This window comes from Terrapene carolina, unplaced genomic scaffold, assembly GCF_002925995.2.
Source record: "Terrapene carolina triunguis isolate 2854851 unplaced genomic scaffold, T_m_triunguis-2.0 Scaffold210, whole genome shotgun sequence".
In the NCBI taxonomy this organism is placed as follows: Eukaryota; Metazoa; Chordata; order Testudines; family Emydidae; genus Terrapene; species Terrapene triunguis.
In genome coordinates this window covers 36,491,430-36,514,540 of record NW_020664561.1, presented here as the reverse complement: position 1 = coordinate 36,514,540, position 23,111 = coordinate 36,491,430, and the positions used below count along the sequence as shown (strand labels likewise).

The window sequence follows — 23,111 nt, the reverse complement described above, 5'->3', positions numbered from 1 at the left end:
CAATGGCTGGAAGCTGAAGGCAGACAATTTCAAATTAAAAGTGAGGCATGGGTTTTTTGTTTTTTACAGTGAAGGTGATTAACCAGTGGAACAAACTTTCAAGGGAGGTGGTGGATTCTCCATCTCTTGATGTCCTCAGATCAAAACTGGATGCTTTTTTGGAAGATTGCTTTAGGCAAACTCAAGTTGTTGGGCCCAATACAGGGGTAACTGGGTGAAGTTTAATGGCCTGTAATATACAGGAGATCAGACTAGATGATCTAATGGTCCCTTCTGGCCTTAAACTCTATGAATTATAACATTCTGAATTTCATCCAGTAACACAAGTGGTTTTAGAAGAAAAGTAGGTGAGCAAGGATGAGCAAAAAGTCACCACATAAGAAAAAAGATAAACAAGATCTACAGAGACAGGATGTGAGATGATTATAGAATTAACATATTGATAAGAAAAAACAAAGCAGAGATAAAGGAAAAATGCACAAGTGATTACAATAAAGAAAACAATTCTTATAGAAACAGAAACTACGCAGGAGAGACAAGTACCAGGTCCTTAGAGATTATGCATGAGTAATTTATTGACGAAAGAAAGAGACAGACATTTTTCAAACAAACAAAATACAATGTTTTTTCTATCAGTGGAGGATGGAGGAACAAATGCCTGAAACAGATACTAATTTTCCACTGTGCAGAAAGGAGAAACAGAGGGAAAAAAATCAAGCTCATCCCAGGACAGAGGATAAAGAAATTAAAGTATGTATTTGAAGAAATAACTCCAAGACCAGACAAATCCAGAGCCAGAGGGATTCATCCCAGAATGCCGAAGGAAGTTGACAATCTTTGTCCAAGTGAAAAACTAATACCTTTTACTTTAAAAAAAAAAAAGCCACCTTAATTAATTTTGATGCATTTTAACCTTGCTTCAATTTCTTTTAGCGTATTTTTCACTATAGAATTTTGAAGTATTTGAAAGAAAGTAATTTTTATAGGTAGAGGACTAACAGGCAACTAAACATTTACAGAGCACATAAAATGAACTGTTACACTAACTGAAAGTACTAAAAATCATATCTGAATATTGTTCCCAAATGTGTTTGTTAAATATCACTGGTAATTACTGCTAGAAAGATGTACTTCTGTTTAAAGAAGGTTTGCTTATATAGTGGACCTTATATTCTAAGGTCTTCTAAGTACATGGGCAAGTTCCTGTGATATTCTCTTGTCATTCTACTTGGTTGGTATCTTACTAACACAGATGCATATCCAATATAAAGATTTTCACAGCATATATGTTAACAACCACTGAATGAAAACAATAATTTGTACAAGAGAAGAAGTTTGACACCTGTTTGGTATACCAAAATGTGACTGGAAGTGGCTTAAAGGTGAGATGGAATTATGACGACAATGTTAAGACCCTTTCCTCCACCATGTAACCTGTGGGGGGAAGGGGAAGCTGTAACTGTTTTGTACATAACTTCACCTGGAAAATGTAGCTAAGCTATATTTCTGTATAAAATGAACTCATTCCTCACTGAAAATTCTATGTACCGATGCTTGTAATTATCCAATAAAGGTCTGTAAGAGCTAAGAGACCAGATTCAAGTACTGTTCCATACTGCAGATCTGACCAGACTGACAGACTTCTTTTAGTTGGATTTACCCACTTTGAGAGGACTCTTTGGTCTTCACCACAAAGAATTGTCTTATTAACCTATGATGTCCCTTTTCTGAAATCACAGAAGTACACATCTGTCTGAGACAGGCAATCACACAATGCCAGTTTACTGCAGGCAAGCACAAACTTGGCTAAGCTTACATGGCCTTGCCGAACATTTCGGTTAATCTGAAAGCCTTTCAAAGTTTGTTACCTCAACGTAAATCTGTCCATTCTCAGCAACAGAGAAGAGTCCTTGTAAGGGAGCGAAGAAGAGGTCTGTTTTATAAAGCTCCATGTTGAAGGTCACATTGCTGATGCGGGGTTCAGGAGGCGCAGGATTAGGTAAGCGTTTGCCACCCTCTGCCTGGTGGAGTGTGCAGTTAAACTAAAACAAACGAAATACAAATAAATCCCAGAACTTTTGCCCCATGGTATGGAAATGAGAGCAGAATTAGGCCCAAAGCTAAAAACTTTAATTTCAAAATAAATATAAGGTATTACATACCACAACTATTTCAGGCCTGCTTGGAAAGGTAGCATCTGCTTCATCAGTGTCTCCTGGAAATCCATTATCACCCGATTCGACATCTTCATCATCAATTCCCCAACCACTACTTTCCACTGGTGATGACAGCTGAATAACAATCTACATAAAGGAAGTGGGAAGTGAAAACTAAAAGCTTTTCTACAAAGGTGATTGTGATTCTCTTTTCATGTTAATTGTTTCTTCCTTTCTTCAGAACAACATGAAGACCAAGAAGTTGTGGCAGCCAACCAGCTGGGGAAAGCACGCCATCCCTGCAGCCCAGCACTGAGCATTTTATGTATGTATACTATATATGTGGAATAACCATCAGTTTGCTCCTAGATGTCAAAACCAGTAGAGCCGTAAAACTGCTCTCTATGTTGGAAAAGCAGTCTGGGGATTGGTATGTAAATGAGCATACCAGCAGTCCCACTCTGCTTCTGGTATTTCTGTATCCAACACTGCTAAAAGAAATGGTTCTCTGAAATGGATTAACATACCTTCCAACATACAGTGACTGACTCCCGGAAGAATCACAAAAAGTTCTAGCAGGTAGCAGGATTTTCTCCTGTAAAATCTCTGTATCCTCCTCCCCCCCCCCCGTTTTTTTTAAACGACATAAGCTGGAAAACTTGCTATCCCTTTTCACACGTCTCTCTTCTCTGGACCCCTACCTGACCCCTCTTTTTCCCCTCCCCCACTGTTTCTTTCCTCTCCTCTGAGATACCTTCTCTCTGGTGCTCCACGCATCCTCTTTCTGCTTTTCTCTCTCTAACCTTCACCACTGAGCTTCTGTGTTTCCCCATCTGCTCCTCCACTGCTCTTTTGCTTCTCTCACAACTTCAGCTTTGTTTTCTCAGCTATAGTACAGCTTCTAACAAGTGACATTTTCTTCTGAACTGTTTGGACACCTCACCCTTTCTGCAGACTGCTGAATCACCTTTCAGTGGGAATTCTCCCAAACGCTGGGAAGCTCAGGACCTTGTACAGTGACCTGGAGCTCCAAATCAGTTTTTTCACTGAGAGGTGCTTGGATCAGTTTTGGTTTGACCCACTATACAGACTGGGTCCAGACACAAAGTTTAGATTGAGATGTATTTTCTCCACAATTTTGGGGTGTTTAGATTCAGGTTTTTGGTTTGGGCCCATCTCTAAGTCAAAAGCTACAAGGTCTTGCCAGTACAGAATAGTTTTTAGCCAGGCTAGGTCTGATCAAGTGGCTGTAGCTATCCTTGGGTTTCCTTTGTTTGCCAGGGATACTATAATGTGCTTAAAACCCCCAAAAGAGTAAAACAGGTTAGTGCTTGTTGGCCTGGCCAATATCTATTCAAGTTCACAGTGCAACTACTGTGCAAGTTCTTGTAGTAGAAAGCCTAGAAGCAAAGTGGGATTCTTTACGTGGTCACTTACATACCCATATCCAGATTACATTCCAAGTATGCAACTGTATGAGAATTCTGAAACCAATTTTCAAACTGGGGGGCCCACATTGGATGTTCAGATCAGCACTTCGCTATCTGGGTACCCACAGTGCCCATTCAAGTAGTTGTTGGGGAACTGAATTCTGTACTTGGATTCAAACTTGAAGTCGAGGCCTGTCTTGCACACAAATAGATGAGCACTGAATATTTATTTTAAAACATGTACTTGTAATGAGGCTAATGCTCATGTGAAAAGTAACAAGTGACACAACAGCGTACAATACTGCCTTCCTGTATTCAGAGAATAAACACACTTGAAAGCACATTTGAGGAGCTTATTGGTAGAGTCCACCAGCCTTTCATTGTGGAAGGCTTGGGTTCAGGTATTATGTTAGTGGACACAAGTGAAAATGTGTGGTTTAGTGGGCACTTGTTCCATTGTAAAATAGCACCACACAATTTGCCATGATCAGCAATCTGTGCTCAGGAGAAGCCCAGGCCTTCACTGAATGGCAAAAGAGCAAGATAGAAGCCTGCACAGATTGGACCACTCCCTCAATTTCAGGGGCATTATTCATTCAAAGTTATAGAAGAGAAGTGTTCCCTACAGGAGGAGTTTTAATTTATATTTTCTTTTGTGATCATAAATCTTTGTTGCCATACCAGCTCAGGGCTAAGTTGTGCTAGTAGTGAGGGGGTACTGTAGAGTTGCCCTGGGGGAGCTCAGGGAAGACTTGTGCCTCCCTCTCCAAGCAGCATGGTGCATGAAGGAAGGCTGCATCATATTTTGGAACAGTGCAGCTAGTTCCCCACAGTGCACCTGGCTTATTCCAATGTCTAGCACGGAAGAGGGGAACACACTCCCATCTCCTCCCACTCTCTTTTGGATGTCATGTGCCCCCAGCAATACACTGAAGGAGCAGCCTCGCACTTTCCTGAGTTCAGAGACTGTAACTGTGACTGGCCCTAGCCTGGGCATGAAAAGATTGAGAAGGGGGCACACCTCCTTAATACTCATACTAGGTCCAGTCACAATCTGGTCCTTATAGCCTTATTGTACCATAACAATACACAGCAAAGAAAAACATCTCTCCTTGTAAAATACTCACAGAGTTAAAATAAACTATGTTATCCAAGGCATAGTCTATCTGTTGAGTCCCACAGCTGTGCAACGAAGATTCCAAAATGAAATGGGTACCATTCATCTTCGCTTTACAGGCAGGATCTAGTAGTGAGAGTTCTGTCCCTGTGTAACCATTAGCCTAAACAATGACATTGCATAAGTGGCTGAAACCTCAGAGAAAATACAATTGCACGAGATACATACTTACAAGTTATACTCTTATTTTAAGTAGAGCATAGTATATTTTTGCATGACTATTAATAAGACTGCCATTGAAGTGCATGTCCTGTGACATTTACTACAAAATACTGTCACACAATGACATTAGTTGTTGGAACAACAGAGGAGACAACCATCACATGGAGTAAAAAAAAGAAAATAGCTATACAGTAATTCCTCACTTAAAGTCATCCCGGTTAACGTTGTTTCGTTGTTATGTTGCTGATCAATTAGGGAACATGCTCGTTTAAAGTTGTGTAATGCTCCCTTCTAAAGTTGTTTGGCAGCCGCCTGCTTTGTCTACTGCTTGCAGGAAGAGCAGCCCCTTGCAGCTAGCTGGTGGGGGCTTGGAACCAGGGTGGACCGGCAGCCCCCATATCAGCTCCCCGCTCCCTAAGTTCCCTGTGCAGCAGCTGCCCAGCAGACTAGCAATTGCAGCTGTCCCTCCCCCCCACTGCCATGTGCTACTCCTGCCCTCTGCCTGGGAGCTGCTCCCCGAGACTCCTGCTTGCTGTGTGTGTGGGGGGGGGGAGGGAAGGAAGTGGGGGCTAATGTCAGGGTGTCCCCCTCCCCCCTGCTCCTGCACCCCGCTTACCCCAAGTTCCATAGAGCAAGGGGGACACACCAGGGCTCAGGATGGAGGGAGCTTGCAGCAGCTGCGGTCTCAGCAAGCTCATCTAATTATCAAGGCAGTGTACTTAAAGGGGAAATGCGCATATCTCCCTCCATTTCCGCTGCCTTGTAGAGTGAGAGAGTTAACCCTTGAGGGCTCAGCCAATTGCTAGTTCATCATTTAGCAGTAAGGGAAATATCCCACCCTCTGACTCCCCCACCTCAACCAAGCTTCACAATCATCATCACTGTGTACCAGTATTAAATTGTTTAAAACTTATAGTGTGTGTGTGTGTGTGTGTGTGTGTGTGTGTGTGTGTGTGTGTGTGTGTGTGTGTGTGTCTCTTTTGTCTGGTGAAAAAAATTTCCCTGGAACCTAACCCCCTCATTTACATTAAATTCTTATGGGGAAATTGGATTCGCTTAACATCGTTTCGCTTCAAGTCGCATTTTTCAGGAACATAACTACAACGTTAAGTGAGGAGTTACTGTATTTTTCATTCTAGTATGAACTTCACTGTTTGGCCAAAACTGAACTTAAAAAAAAAAAAAAAAAAGCCTTATTCTGTACAAGACTTCCATCCACAATGCAAATTATTCCTCCCTAAGGCACAAGCAACCTCAGTGTAGATGGTGGGTGGTAGGAGAGCTGTAAATGCCATTTTTTATGGATCATAGTGGATGTCCATCACAGTCCCAATCTCTAGTCTCCGGCATCCAGCAATTGCCTCTTCACATTTCCGGTCATGAAGAGCCTGTAGAACCACCTGTCTACAAATTCTGGGACAGGCCAGAACCCAGAATTGGGGAAAAGAATTTTTGCCATATGTTTCCCCTTCAATCTGTGGGTTATCTGGAATGTGGCTATGGGTAACGGTTGGTCAGGATCGGGCCTTCTGTAAAGTGTTTCACAGTCTGGGATTAAGAGAGCAGACTAACCTGCAGGGAGTCTTTTTCTACTGCAACAGTCATCATTTTGTCATCACATTTTACTGAGAGGGCTACATCAATGCTTCCCTGCACCTCTTCAGGTTCTTCAGATTCTTGAAGCAGTTGCTCATAGAAACGACTCATTATTGTGTCTTCTGTATCCCTTGGTAAGGAAATTCCTTCTCCCACCTTATCGTGCCTTCCTCTGTTAATGTGAAAAGGAAAACCCAGGCCGTCGCTTAATGTGGGCTCCTTCAAAGCAGGCAGAGGGTTATCTGACAGTTCGGTCAGCTCTGGGGGAAGAAAAGGGTGGTCTTCGTCATTCATCTCTTCTAGAAACAGAAAAGAGTAAATCAAATCATCATCATAGAATCATAGAAGATTAGGGTTGGAAGAGACCTCAGGAGGTAATCTAGTCCAACCCCCTGCTCAAAGTAGGGCCAACCCCAACTAAATCATCCAAGCCAGGTATGTCAAGCCTTAAAAACCTCTAAGGATGGAGATTACACCACTTCCTCAGGTAACCCATTCCAGTGCTTCACCACCCTCCTAGTGAAATAGTGTTTCCTAATATCCAACCTAAACCTCCCCCACTGCAACTTGAGACCATTGTGCCTTGTTCTGTCATCTGCCACCACTGAGAACAGCCAAACTCCATCCTCTTCGGAACCCCCCTTCAGGTTGTTGAAGGCTGCTATCAAATCCATCCCCACTCTTCTCTTCTGCAGACTAAATAAGCCCAGTTCCCTCAGCCTCTCCTCGTAAGTCATGTGCCCCAGCCCCCTGATCATTTTAGTTGCCCTCTGCCAGACTCTCTCCAATTTGTCCATCCTTTCTGTAGTGGGGAGCCCAAAACTGGATGCAATACTCCAGATGTGGCCTCACCAGTGCCGAATAGAGGGGAATAATCACTTCCCTCAATCTGCTGGCAATGCTCCTACTAATACAGCCCAATATGCCATTAGCCTTCTTGGCAACAAGGGCACATTGTTGACTCATATCCAGCTTCTTGTCCACTGTAAACCCCAGGTCCTTTTCTGCAGAACTGCTGCTTAGCCAGTCAGTCCCCAGCCTGTAGCAGTGCATGGGATTCTTCCTTCCTAAGTGCAGAACTCTGCACTTGTCCTTGTTGAACCTCATCAAATTTCTTTTAGCCCATTCCTCCAATTTGTCTAGGTCACTCTGGACCCTATCCCTACCCTCCAGCTTGTTTACCTCTCCCCCGCAGCTTAGTGTCATCCGCAAACTGTATTGTATTCTATCCCATCAAGTTCTTTATAATTGGAATTCACTTGTGTATGAATACCAAAGAAATGATAAAAGGTCATAGTGTGTGCAAACTAATTCACTTGCTAGTATAGATCCAAAGGAAATACTAATGTTATTGTATCCACTTGTCTATTTCCTGTGCTTGCTATCCTTGTACTTAGTTAACCCTAAAACAATAACGTGTGTTAATTTTTAGATGTGAATTTACTTGATGTGTAAAACTACATGAAAACTAATGAAGATTTGTTTCTGGTTATCACATTGTCGTTACATTATGTTTACCCATTGGAGATTGGAGCCTTGGAAATGTAAATTAAAGGTTTTTTAACTTCAAAGCAAGGGCCATTAAGCAAAAATGGAAAATACACGAACTTTGTCTGTTTAGTCAACAGAGGGAGAGCCCATGCTGTGTTAAAAGCACTTTCCAGACTGTTTTCAACTACAAGAAGGAACTCTGGGATGAATTCTGCATCTCTGATCTATTTGGATGCTGTCAGGGGGCGTTCCAGATACAAGACAGAGGTCCCCAAAACTATTTTGGGAAACCATGAGAGACTTATGGGATCTAGCAGACATTACATCTCTGCTATCAATTGGATTTACGAACTCTGACACACCGGTTCTATATTTTACCTTCTTTAACCTCTCAATAACTCATTTATTTTTCTTTAGTTTGCTAAAGACCCTGGCTGTCAGCATTGTTTTTGGTACGAGATCCAGAGCATCCATTGACCTGGGGTGAGTGACTGACACTTTGGGGTTGGAAGAACCTAATGTGAGGTGAATTTTAGTTTTAATAACCTTTCATCACAAAGTCCAGTTTGTCTGAGTGACAAGATGCGATGGAGAGCCTAAGGGGCTTTTGTGTGGCTCCATGGTAAGGCTAATATAGTAATCCAGGAGTACACATTTGGTACTGGTTTGGTAAAATCTAATTATAGAATATACCACCAGTTTGGGGTATCTGTCCTGTTTTCTGACAGGCTGACCTGACTTAGGCACTCTTGGTTTTGAGCCACATCCTAGACACCATGACAAACATTATCCAGAATAACTGTCCTTGCGGGACTGCAAAAGCAACTACAACAATTTTTCCTTTATAGAGTGCAGTAGTGGATGACGGGCCCAATCCTGTAAGTCTTTAATCAGGCATATCTACTGCTAGAATTTTGTTTCAGTAAGGACTGAAAAAGGACTTTGAGGAATGGGCCTATTATCTGTAAAGGGTAAACAAATGAGAAGGAAACATCACAACCAATTAATGCAGTATATTCACTTCAACAATGTTGCTGTCACACAAATTCCTGGAGTAAAATTTTACTGTTATCTGCCAGTGTAAATCCAGAACTAACTCAACTGGAGTTCCAGATGTACACCAGGGTAACTTCAATATTCAATAAAGTTCTCTTGATTTACACTGGTGGGCAAACAAGAATAGTATTTCCCCGAGGCACTCTGCATTGTTATTCAGGGTTGAAATCACAACAGCTGACTTCAAGCAGTTAATTCTCTGGAGGCCATACAACTACTCTAGATACACAAACATAAGCTTTTTTATTATGCAAAACATTATTCTCAATGGGCCAAATTCAGATCTAGTATAAGTGACTATTCTTTAACTGGTTTCAATGGAGTTGGACCCACTTTTGTCATCAGTGACTTTGGCCCAATAATGCTATCTTTTAAAAGCCTTTTGATTTACTATCTTTGCTCAGGCTCTTCTGTTGAGACAGTTTTGTGTGTAAACCATTTAAAATAACTCAGGGAAACATTATGTTCACATTTTTGAAAGATAAAACCAGACTAACAACCTGTCCAGCCATTGGTGCTCCCTAATTCCAGAGACCACTGAGTACAGTTAATTGTATTAGCTTCAGGTTGTGGTAAATGCAGCTACTCAATTCCACCAATATTTCAGGTAATAGCACAGTCTCCAGGGGTTTCCTACTAGAACTCTCGTAATTTTTTTTTTGGTAAGATTTTGCTGATTGGAAGATGTGAACTCCCTTGGTACTTTGAGCCTGGAAGTACTGAGATCCCAGCGAATGAAACCTCAAACACATGAGGCTCTGTCAAAATGTCACTTAGCTAAGAGTATGGTATGTTTTTGTATATGATAAAAATCCACCCTCATACTTACCACTGTCTTCAATTCGCAGATGGAACCTATTAGCCACAGGGGCTATTGTGTAGGAAGTAACTGGGCTATAGCCATGGTCATAAGCCCACTTAATCAAATTCTCATGAGATGAGGGAATATCAGGTATTACTAATTTAGTCATAATCATAGATCGTTCCGTTTCTTTTCCAAAGCCAATACTGTTTGGTGCCTGCACATAAAACAGAAATAGGTTGGTTCGTGAATTGGCACTTGAAGCTTTTTCCAGTCATAGAAAAATGAATTGAAAAATGCGAAAGAATAACATTTATTGCATTTGGTTTTGTCAACATAGTTTACCCTTTCCTACTAAAAGTTCACAGGGACAAACATATGACCCTTAATATAACCATATAATTTTCAGACCATGAGTTGAGATTAGCCATAAATTGAGGTGAACCACAATAAGAGACCTGATTTTTTCAAATGTCCATCTTACCTCACTAATCACTACGGGGATGGTTGTCATTGTAATTATGTAAGCAAAATCTTCATTGTACCACTAGTCCGGTCTCCTGCACAGTATGGCAGCAATGAAAAAGGCACAGCCTACGACCCAATCCTTTATGGTACAGCTGCACATCATCTATTCCACCTTAGAAGCCAATGGGACTTGAGGACACAGAGACCCAGATCCTCAGAGGTATTTATGCACTAACTCCCATTGAAATCAGCTGGGCCTCAGTGTCTCACTAGAAGAGGCTCTTAGAAATTGATCCTCCGAAGTACCGAATACCTCCTGCAAAATGCTGAGCATCCTCAAATATCACTGTACATTTTTCAGTCACTGGAAATCTAGAGTACTCAGCATCTTTCAGGACTATAGCTAGCTATAAGACTTGTTTAAAAAATATATATAAGTACAATGTATATTCTCATAAATACAACTTGTGCATAACTTGATAAGCTACAATATGAAAAGAATGTACACAAATAAATTCATAGTGATATTACACAACAATTCTCAGCTGATTACAGATGTCAGTCATCTTTCATTTTATTATAAATAATTATGCTAAATTTCAAAATCTCTCATTTAAATCTGCAAGTCAAGGGGATAAAACAAGCATCTCTAGCTGTCACAGGGTCCATCATAAAATATTTGCTGTTATTCCACTTTAAATTTATTTTAAATATTTGGCATCTTGGGTTTAAACATATATTTGCACAAAGTTCAGTTCTGTAACAATCACATTAACTACAGACCAAGCTGAATGTAATAATAATGTCCCATAAAGAGGAAAATGGACCACTTTTTAACAACTGCTGCTATGTGCCTGCAGATCATACTATTTTCATGCTGCACAAGAAACACTTTCATTTCCATGCCTGATTATTTTCTCTATCATATATGCTGCATTTTTGCTAAAATCCCCATTTGTTTCCCATTTTGTTCACTGTCAACATGACCAAATCTTAATCCTTTCCCACTGTAGGGCTTTAAAAGATTTACAATGCTGATCTGTCTTTGCCAGCTTGCTGCAGGACAGTTGTCATATCTGCCTGCTGCTTCAGATCAAGGTTCAAAGAAATAAATTTCCTCTTAATGTGTCACCAACCAAGTTTTTGGACAAGGAGATATGAGTAGGTAGGTCTGTTGATAACACTAAAGGTCCAATCTGACATTCTTTATACACAACTTCCAGAAAAGTTAATGGGAATTCATTATCAGGCTCTTTAGACATAAAATTTTGATATCTACAGTTAAAAGATCATACTATAAGCGCAAAGTATAATGAGAAGCGAGCCAGGTGATCTGTAGCCACAAAGTTTTCTGCAGCATTATCAATATAGGAAAATCCCTCAAGGAGGAGGAAAAAACAAAACAAAAAGGAAACAAGGGACATCCCAATTTTAGTGTCTCCTCTTAATACCTTGGTTCAAGTAATCTTTTACTTTTCAGCAGATACTAATCTGGATACAGCTTCAAATACATTTCAAGTAAACATAGTTCTGACTGGCTGGAATGACTATACTGCCCCAAATTTGCTGTATTTTCCTTTCTGTCCTCACTTTTTTAATTTTGTTGTTAGGACAACACAGCCGAACAAATATTATTGTCATAACTGGCACTGGCCAATTTTAGGATTTGTTTGCACCTCTCCATTACACACTGAACCTGCACACCTTCACTCCTGTGCATAAACCCACCGAGACTAAGTGTAGTAACAAAGGTTGGCAGAATTGGGCAATTCATTTGTATGCCCTGTCAACATCCTGGTTCACACCTCGAGGACCCATATTCATAAACCATTGTGTTAGACCTAGAAAGCTATTTACATATTTTCCAGATGTTGTTGTGAAGATGTAACAGCAGTTTCCTCTGGTAGGTTCCAGAATTTTTTTCTCCTTTATACTTGGCAGGCACCCCAAAACAAATACACAAACACAGCTACCCCAAATGCAGTCTGAAATGGAGATCATTTCAGAACTTGGCATCATTTATTGTACTTGGTTATTTTTTCTTATCCAAAGCACAGTCCTAACATTTCTCCAAGCATTTAAATCATTTGGTTTTTACCCTACAAGAATTTCCCCCATTCCCACTTGCACTTATATATGCTAAAATGAACGGGAGATAATAGAACTTGGCAGTACATTGTATTTTCCTCACCCACAGCACAACCTATAGTTTTGCAAAACTTGGTATGCTTGAATGGAGTGGTTAGAATGCCAGGCATTCCAAGTGGTGTTCTAAATGCGAGACAAAAAATAATTTGCATTAATCTACCCAGGTACAATACCAATTCAAATACGTAATGCTGTACAAAATGGGCCAAATTCAGCCATGGTGTTTGTGGAACTGTGCCCACTTACCTCAGGCTGAATTTGGACCATTGTACACTATAATTTTGTAATTCCTTTTTTCATACGAAATACATTACTGGTTTGTAGTATTTAATCAAAAATCTCATGAGCATAGCAAGACGTGGGATGGACTAGATGACCTAATTGGTCTTTCCATCTCTAATGTCTATGAGTCTGGACCTTAAACTCCCTTCCCTGGTTTAGAGGCAGCTTAGTATTCACCTTTCACTGTTTGCCAATACTTTCTCCCAGGACAATTGTGATTTGTGCTGAGGGCAAGAAGTTAGGAAAATTCAAAAGTGTGGAACTGATTCAGCTAGTAAAAAAAGAACATAATGAAACATTACCTAATTGTTTTGTAATGTTTTTATGCAATATCCAAAATTGGGCTTGGAAAGAACTTCATCTGAATAGAGGAATAAACACAGCCCAATTCTTGGATGAGCACTGTAATGTACAGTCTTCTTGAATGATATGGGGACATTCAGTTCTTTCCCCCCATAATTACTGTAGGCCAAGGATGTATATTCAGAAAGGGATGCATTTTGAATGACACAATGGAGGAAATATTTGCCCAAGAACTTTAGCATGGAAATAAAAATGATCTGATGTCCTAATGTTTCAAAATGTAATATTGTTTCCTGTTTTTGTTATGCTAAATGAGAAACATTACATTGTGTCATCCACTTAGCCAGGATAGACATGGATGTTGTCCCTAGCTCTGTTTGCCAGAAGCTGGGAATGAGCAACATGGGATGAATCACTTGATGATTACCTGTGCTGTTCATTCCCTCTGGGGCACCTGGCATTGGCCAATGTCGGAAGACAGGATACTGGGCTAGATGGACCTTTGGTCTGACCCAGTATGGCCGTTCTTATGTTCTTATGAAATAATACATTCTATCTTTTCTATTGAATATGTAATTGAACTATAAAAAGGGACCATTTTAATAAAAATCAATAATCTTGCTTTGTGCTCTTAACACCTAATAAACATTTGAGACATTTTACCGTCCTTTAGGATTTCATATCACAGCAAATACATAAGCCACAAATGGCAATTTTTTCAGGTAGCTACATGCACATGCAATTTAGGTTCTAGCTGCCTATGAGCATGCAGTGGATTTGCTCTCAATTCTACAGCATGCGAAAATACTCCTTCAAAAAGGCATCATCCCAGTTTATGCCTAAAACATTCAGTAGCAAATTCTATGCAGTAATCCTGAATGAGAATTTAAACTTTTTTGGGGGGGGGTGTCCCTGTGTTTACAGATGTGATAAGCTCAGTAAACTAAGCTTGGGCTTTCCCTTACTGCACATGACTACCCAGGGCACACTTTACCCTTCCACACACTGGCATGGGAGGGGGATTTTGAGATGTCACAAAGGATAACTTTTCCTTCCATAGCCTGAGCATCCCTCCTGTTTTCCCTTTACTCCCCTTACCCTCAAGACCCTGCACCCTGCCTACAATCCTCCCAGGAGATCTAGATTCAGCTCTCTCCAGGGCCTCTAGTACTGCTCCCAAATCAGCAAGAGAGGAGAGCTGCCAAGCAAAGTGATGTTCTTATAAATGCACTACAGCTCACAGAGTGTCCTGCAGTTAGCGTGCAGCACTTAACCATTAGGACATAGGTCTGGCTCCCAACAAAGATATCTTTTATTTAGCTTATTAAGCTAAACAGACAGCATGCAACATAACTAATCAAACATGACAGATATGGGCCACACTGTTTATATGGTCAAGATCAATCTATTTTTCCCTAGGGAAAGCTCATTAATATGTTCTCAACAGATATGGTGCTGAGCCATAGAATATGCATCAGGTGTCTTTCTGAAATGGAACTTCCAGCTATGCCTAAATATGTATTTATGAGTCTAACTTCAGGTTTGAAAATGTTTGAAACCTTGTATTTGCAGCCAGAGCAAAGGTGAGGGCAGTCTGACCAACCACTATATGTGGGTAGAAATGAAGTCCCACTATAAGCAGAACTAACCAGTTCCCACTTCTGTAGGAGATGTGGGTGTGTTACTTGTAGTTAATGATTATGCATTCTGCCCTTGCAGGCATCTTGCCAACTTCTGAGATGAACTTATGAATTCATTCACTGAGGTACTGGCACATGAGAAGTGAATATTTTTTTCCAACGTGTAAGGAATCTGCATACATCTCATGGGTGTCAGATAAGTGGGAGGGATTTACGTTCTATTTAGCAGCACCATCCACTCCTGGCCCAAATGTCACCAGCTGCCAGAAGAGTTCTTCTGTGTATGTGTTCCTCTGTATATATGTAGAGACTTCTGAATGCTACTTTGTGAAAAGTGCTAATAACCCAGGGATGTTAGCTAAGAGGGAGAAGACATTGTACTCTAACTCATTCACATAACATATTAGCTATTAACAGCATTTTGCTTCTTGAAAAATTAAAAAAATGCATTAACTTACAATCACTTCCAGTTTTCCCTGAACATCATGTGACTTGATAACCCAATTGACAGACTTTTTACACTTGAGGATAAGTATGAGGTCCCTGACAAGCATGACGTCTGGTTGAGATGGTCTAATGTCAATGATTATATCCACCTGGAAAGCACTGTATGTGGAAAATAAAGGCAAAGTAAGACCAGAATGCCAGAAATTTTCAGCTATCAAACTTCTTCCAGTCCATCATGATTCCAGTGTCTGGCCAGCTGATTAAAATCCTGGAGATCATCCCAGGCAACACAACATGTGCAAAACAGATTGTTACTTCACACACACTAAAATGATTTTACATAACAGAATCAAGTGCTTTTTCAGACTAATAATTATTGTTCAATATTTTATCTCTTATTTACAAACAGTTTTTGTTACTTGTTCCAGCTGTTATTTAAGGTAGATTAAACTGAACCACTAGTAGTTTGCTTTATACAATATTTTTTTCCTCATTTCAACAAAACAACTCTTAAATATACAGTTATTTCAGTTTTCCATGGGTATAGATATATTAAAGATCAAAAGATCACCCCATCGTACCAAAAACCAAAATAAACTAGGCAGGTTCAGCAACACAAAAAAGTACAAATAATGTGTTTTAGTAATATATCTGCTCTTAAAATTTTGCATGCGTCGTAGAATTATTATACTATCGTGTTTAGTTTCCAATACTTCTGGATATATAGTTATTTAAAAAAAAAAAAAAAAAAACACAGACATCCAACCTACTGATTGCTGGAAAATTGAGGAATACAATCCAGATTTTTAACAGCACAGTAAAATAAGTAGAGCAAGTGGATTTTACCCAGCAATAACATTTCCTCATGCAGAATATAAATTCAACAGAAAATCTTCATTTCCATCATGATTTTACCAAGTCGTAGACCATAAAAGTATGCTTGTTGCCAATTAATGGGCCTCAACTAAACTTTGCATTTTGATTTAATATCTCAGGGCCTTTGTCTTATCTCCTGTAGTTATGCACATGTCCCTCTTAGTTCCTGTTGGTTTCAACATGGGCAGCATCTGGGCATATAACAGGATTGAGGCAGGTACTGAATTAGTACACTTCTTTTTTAATCCTAAATTTTACTAGTACATTTAAACTAAGAAACATTTGCAGTTTAAACATTTGAAAAGTAAACTCCCATTATGCACTTTCAGTCAAAACCAAGACCCAGAGCTCCACCCAAGCAGAAGGCTGTAAGTGGGTATCTCCACAGGAGACCAGTGGTGGCAGTGATGAAAAGGAACTGCTCCATAGAAGCTATGCTTCACCACAATGGCTGAAGTAGCCCTTTACTGTCCCAGCTCATGCCATGCAGCAGCAAATCCATGGGCCCTACTCTGCCCTGCTTCTGTCATGACCCCATCCTCCCTCAAACTCCCAGGCACTGCTATTTAAGGAACTCCTGCAGAGCTGGGTTCAGCAACATGCTGGGTGTGTGCATCCCCTGTGTAGCCCTCTCCCAACCAAACTCCTTTGTATAATTGAGGTGTACCAATTCCACTGCCAAGGAGCTGGATTTGCTCTTAATGAAATTATGACAAAATTGGGTAACTCGGAGAGATCTGCCTGGTCTCTTTGGTAAGCAGACATTAGTCTCTTTCCATTATCTTTGAGGAATACACACTTCTACTGGTGCCTGTGGAAAAGCTGCACTGCTATGCTGACAGTGAAATACAGATTTTATGTACAATAACAATACTTAGCACCTATATAGGACTCTACAGGTGGGATTTTCAAAAATGCTCCACATTGGCCTAACTCTGCTTCCATTGAAATCAAGCAGAGATTTACCATTGACTCCACTGAGACCAGTTAGGCTACAAGTTAGTACTCTTTCAAAAAAAAACCAAAAAACCCCCACAACCCGCACCCCAAAACTTTCCCTACATCTTCATGGCATTTTAGCTAAGCTTAATACCCTTGACAGCAATACTGTGAGGAAAACTGAGTCACAGAGATTAAATGATTTGGCAAGTGATTGATAGTAACGAGATTACAATTTGGGAGTGCTCGCTACCAGATGATGCTCACTTCTTTGTGCCAGCTGGCTCCTCTTGAACACTTCAGGCCAGACTCTGCCACCCTTACTCTGTGAGTAGTCCCACAACTTGAATAGGAGTTCTGCCTGCAGAACAATGGCAGTATATGGCCCACGGGAACTACACTTTACTTTTACAGTCCAAACAGGAAAATGAATATATCATTTTGAGGCAATCCAGGGTCCTGCTCCAATATCCTTCTTGTACTAAATATCTCAGATTTCTACCTAATTTAAAGCAGAACAGGTCTGATTCTTCACCTCTTTCTTATAATGACCAAGAAGTCCCATTGATTTCATTTTTGACAGATACTAGGATTTTTACTGTAGTTATCTAATCCTCACAAGTTTACTTTATAACTTAATTTGTGGACACTTTACCTGTAGGGATTGGAGTTTGGAGTGATTAATTCAATTATATGAACCTCTCTTTCTTGGTCTGTGGCAGACATAAGGCACCCATCCGCTGTCTTTGGTTGTAGATATCCCGCAAGGTAATTCAGAGAGAGGAAATTCTTTTCTATGTTGCATGTGGGAGGAAAAACTTGATCTGGGGAAAAAAAGTATACACATATGCCCTGAAATATATATATACCCGACCCAACACACACACACCACTTAAATGCAACACTTCCTTGTAATCCTGATATAAGTATACTTACTTACGTAAGTATGGATGATACACCAACAATCTTGAAAAAAATGGTGTTACTGTTCTAACAATATAGGACATCTCTGAAGCAAAAGCTATAAATAATTTATAATTGATAGTTTCCATTTACAACACACAGACATCTGAAAACAGGTGTAGTAAATTACAGGTGTAGTAAAGGTGATAGCTGAAAAACTTTCTTCAGAATGAATAAAAGTACAGTTAATCTGGTGCACTGTGTTTAAAAAAATATTTCTTCTGAATGTAATTCACAAAAAATATTTAAAAGGGATACCCTTCAACTAGGGTGACCAGATGTCCCGATTTTATAGGGACAGTCCTGATATTCAGGGCTTTTTCTTATATAGGCGCCTATTACCCTCCTCCCCCATCCCGATTTTTCACATATGCTATCTGGTCACCCTACTTTCAACATAAAAGCTAGACTTCCTTCCTTCTGAATTTTTTTTAGTCATTAGTCATAACATCCAAGGTTAATATAAGTGAAAGAGATCAGATATTTTCTCTCTCTATTTTCAGTTTTCTTACTTTGTGTGTTTGACCATACTTTGTATATAGTCAGTTTAATTGTTGATTATACTGATATACCCATTTCCCTTGTTTGTATACCTTTCATACAGCAAGAGGGAAAACTGATTATAAAGTCACAACAGATAGGTTCAACGGCAAATGTGGTACCTGAAACTACTATACTTCATTTTATTTTTCTTTAATACTGCTGAGATTTCATGTTGATAGTGGCCCTTTGAGTCTGTGATGCAAAACAACAGAAGCAATAGTTTTTGGGGCCAGATTTTTAAATAGGGCCTGTAAAATTGCATTCAAAATACCAGTATTTCCATAATAATACTTTGCATTTCTGTAGGGCCTTCCATCCAAGGAATTGAAAGTGCTTTTACATAAGAATTAATCTTCACAGTATGCTGTGAAGCAGTTATCCTCATTTTACCGATGGAGACACTGTGGCACAGAGGTTTTAAGTGACATGTCCAAGGTCATACAAGAAGTCAGTGGCAAGGACAGGAATAAAACCCCAAACTCCTATCTATCCCTTTGCTCTAACCACAAGATTATCCTTCCAAAAATCAGTAGCATGATGAACAGCTACTTAGTTTTCATGAGCAAACTCAGGATATGGTACAGTCAAAATTGCACAACAGACTTAGAAACTGAGCTAAGACCACTTGTAACATTTGGTTCTCTACGTTATGGCTGACACATCATCCTTCAAGTGACTTCTAGTTTGGTACATAACTTCATATAGAGACTCCTGCAATCCCTAGGCATAGTGCAACCAGCTAAGATGGCTCCTTTTCCCAACCCTGCACAAAACGGTCTTTGAATACTCACTTTGCTTCCTCCTCTAGAAAATCTTTCTATCAAAACTATATGAGACTACAATTATGCAAGCTGCCCAAAAGAGCACTCCCCTAACATCTGTTATGTGCCCGGCCAGATGATGAGCTCTGAATGCAGCTGCAATTCTGCCAACTCCTCCCACGTAGCAGCGGATGGAAAATGATCTGTACTGAACTCAAATAAATGATATTTAACCCTCAGCAGCAGCACTGTAATACATTTCATGCCATAAAATAATTGCCTCTCAGTAGGTCATGGATGATCACCACATGCTTTATATCATTAGCCACCGCAAAGAGCTTGATTCCTGTTCCTGGCATCTTCATTAAGTGTTTCTAGAATTTTCAATCAATCAGTCTGTTTCTCCGGCTGCCACTGGTACTGAGACTCCTCACACTGGGCCTCTTCTCGATAGTATACGCTCCCTCTGCTCTTCATTTTAACTCTCTCTCACTGGCTATTTGACGTATACGTGTAGTTTTTTTTTTCCTCCTCATAAAAACTGTTTACTCTTGCCACTGCTAATTTCCAAGACACTGATTGTAACAGAAGATAAAAGGAACCCCATTCTGTCTGCCCTTGGTCATTACTTTCTAGTTGTTTGAGAGGGGGAGTTTAAGGTTTTAATGATCTATTTAATTGGTGTTTAAAAAATGATTTATGGAGTGGTTGGTTTACGGCCTCTCCACCTTCCTGTAATCTCCAGACAATAATACTATGGAATTTGCTGTAAAATATGCATGGAAGAATACATGATAGGGTATCTGGTCAGAATATACAGATGCCTTGAAACCAATTTGCCGAAGTGTACCCACTGGAGTTCTGCAATGTAGCTGGCAGATGCTTCATCTTCAGAGCCTGCCAGATTGCTTGGATTAAGGTGGAATATTGTACATCGGGACCTGTAGTTCTGTGGGCAGCACTTCCATTTTAAAGATAAGGGAGGCTGCATTCTGCTACATTCTGTATGAACTGGGTGTTACCCTTGGGTTCTTGGCCAATGTGACCTTAAATTGGACACAATTTAGTGCTCCTCACTTAAGAGCATTAGGAACCATTACTTGTATCACCTTTCCATGATAAACCACTGTTTAGAATTCAGCTGTAAAAATTCCGTCCAACTGGAACTCGCCTTTCAAAGTCTAAGTCTGGTATAAGGGAGAGGTTTGGGATTTCAGCCCAGGAGTAAGCAGAGGAATCTCTCTGTCACTCATGTTGGTGGTCTAACTCATTTCTTTGCACACTGCTATTCCAGAATGTTGAAGAGAGCACAGAAGTCTCAGCTTTAAAATGGTACCAAGGAGAATTTAAAACTACTGTGGAGATTTTGTTCCCCAGCAGGGAGGAGTTTGGAGGGCTCCTCAAAAGGTGGGGTGAGAAAGGGGCAGGCCAGGGAGAAGAGAGGTGAATGTGATTTCAAGCAGTAACCCCAAAACTATTAAAACGATTCAGTACAAAATTCTGTAGATTAATTAGCAAAAGCTTGAATATTAACTCCGTGAAATATATAAAGCAGTAATCCTGCAAACCATGTGGTATAGCACCACTTTATACCCACCACACCTATCACTGACAAAGAAATTAACTACAGGGCAGGTACCCAAATATTTATGGAGCTTATACTCACAGGATTTCTGAACTAAACAACAAAGCCATCAACTGTAGTAAATGGTTGGAGGAACAATTAGTATCTACAGTAATAACAAATAGCCTGTTGCATGCTAACTGATGCTAACGAAACTTGGGCCCCGTCCTACATAGACATTTCAGCACCTGTACCAGCAATGTCTGATTACATTTTATCCCATAAGCATTTTGTACAGTCTGTGTCCTAAAACATACATGTTTTGTCATAATAGGTTATCCTAACTTTTGCAGGACAAAGAATTGCTGTCATCAAATCTGTATCAATAACATCCTTTTAAATATCATTAAAGGGATTTCTCCTTGTGTGTGCCTGGCTGAGGTCTTGTATTGAGAATAGTTCCACTGACAGGTCCCTCAAACAGAATCCAGTCTCACTCTCTGAACTCCGATAATAGTGATCAGACTGTTCTCCACTTCAGTTCTTTTCGGAGTCCCTCTTCATTTTACATAGTAACATCGTTTCACATATATTTCCTTGGCCCAGGATTTCAGTGCAGTCTGTCTAATGTTCTGATTATGCCCATCCATCTGATCTCTAATCAGCCAGTTCCATTATATCCTTGAGGTATGGCATCCCCATGATTTGTATGCTCCTAGCCCTGACCTGGTTTGCTAGATTTCCACTTCCCTTCAGCAGCCATTCCTTGCTTCACCACTGTTTTCTTAGAACAGCAAAGTTAGAAGTGATTTTGTCCTTGGAAAGAGCTTTCTTCTTCAGGTGCCAGTCTCTCCCCCCTCCCCACCCCGCCCATGAACTGAATTTTCTGTTCAAGTTTATTCACAGTTAGGGCCTGAGCCTCGAAAGAGCTGAGCTCTTCCTGGACCAGATTCTGCCTCCTTTACTCATGTTGAGTAGTACCATGCTATGTGAAGTCCTTTTGAAATCAGGTACTACCCAACACAAGTATAGGTGACACAATCAGGTGCCCTAATTCATGCCAAGCACAATTGACTCTCACTGGAGCCAGTGGAAGTGGAGGGTGCTTAGCACTTTACAGGAGCCAATCATCAGCTTGCAGGCTGTGCTCTGGGCAGCCTAACCTTTGTTTCAAAAGCCTGACACCTCTCATTCAGTGTATGTTGCATTTTGGCCAATTCAGTATTTTGTTTCTCAGCAATTCCCTTATTAAACTTGCAAGGAGGGATCCTGCAAAGAGATACTGTGTGCAATCTTCTTGCCATTTGACTGCTGTGGTACATACTCTGAAGGAATCTGATTTTTCTCTCTTCTGCCCATTTGAGGACTCAAGTCTCAACTTGCCAGGAGTTAAAAGACGTTTGAATCTAAAACCCAAATAGGGGTTACAGTTCAACTTGTTTGTAGAAACTCCTTGAAAAAGTGTCGATCTTGGTTGCTTGCCAAGCCCCATCTCATGTGGTTATTCCTAGTTGAATTGTGGTGTTCAACATTTTTGTAGCTGTAGCAAGCTTCTTATATATTTAACTGCTTATCTGATTGGAGACTTGCAGATCAGCCTACAAAATTCAGTCCGATTTTTGAAGTATCTAATTAATCGTTCATCTCTACAGCATACAGACAACTACCACTAACGTACATATGTTCCAAGAACAGCAATGAAGGCAGTTCAGTTTAATAAACTAATAAATATATTTCTGAATGACCCTCTGGCATTAAAGTCTTAGACTGGTGCCAAGTAGAAAAGAAATCAAACAGGGGAATCCCTGCAGAAATTTGGCAGGTTTTGGATAAAACCAACAGGCATGTTCTGATTTGCGGGGGCAAGACTCATGCTTCAGGAAATAAAGTGATCACATGCAGGCGCTTGGGAAAGCATGTTTTCTCCACATAGTCTTGTGTAACTGGCTAGGTGAATAACGCAGCAGTTTCGTCTTCTCCAGCATTACTGCAGGAGCACTGCTGAATTAGGCAGCCCACTGGTTCTGGTAAATGCTATATTTCTAATACTTGCTGGAGTTCGCTAAAATTTCCCACTGATTTCTACTGTTCCCAGTCATAGTACCGTAAGGAGCCTCATATTGCTGGATAATATTCTGTGCCAGTTTTACAATACCTGGGCACTAACAGTTGTGCTGAAGCCTTCACTTTGAATCTCTGGACTGTGCTCAGTCTGTATCTCAATATTATTTACACTGTGTTTTGGTACCAACATTGTTTTGATCTACAACTCTGATTATGCCTTCAGAGCACTAAATAAAGAGAGAG

At 40.3% G+C, this 23,111-nt stretch overlaps 1 protein-coding gene across 5 annotated transcripts in view; it reads right to left on the bottom strand.

Annotated features, from left to right (window-relative positions):
- The window catches only part of LOC113407191 (transforming growth factor beta receptor type 3-like), a 177,695-nt gene that overhangs the window by 23,160 nt on the left and 131,424 nt on the right, over window positions 1-23,111 (bottom strand). For all 5 annotated transcript variants that reach the window (XM_026655334.2, XM_026655336.2, XM_026655331.2 and 2 more), the window contains exons 6-12: window positions 17,629-17,797; window positions 15,170-15,317; window positions 9,898-10,087; window positions 6,498-6,820; window positions 4,714-4,866; window positions 2,163-2,303; window positions 1,869-2,042 (exon numbers count right to left, since the gene is read on the bottom strand). In XM_026655334.2, the coding sequence (XP_026511119.1) occupies window positions 1,869-2,042; window positions 2,163-2,303; window positions 4,714-4,866; window positions 6,498-6,820; window positions 9,898-10,087; window positions 15,170-15,317; window positions 17,629-17,797 (1,298 nt within the window). The remainder of the gene's footprint in view (window positions 1-1,868; window positions 2,043-2,162; window positions 2,304-4,713; window positions 4,867-6,497; window positions 6,821-9,897; window positions 10,088-15,169; window positions 15,318-17,628; window positions 17,798-23,111) is intronic.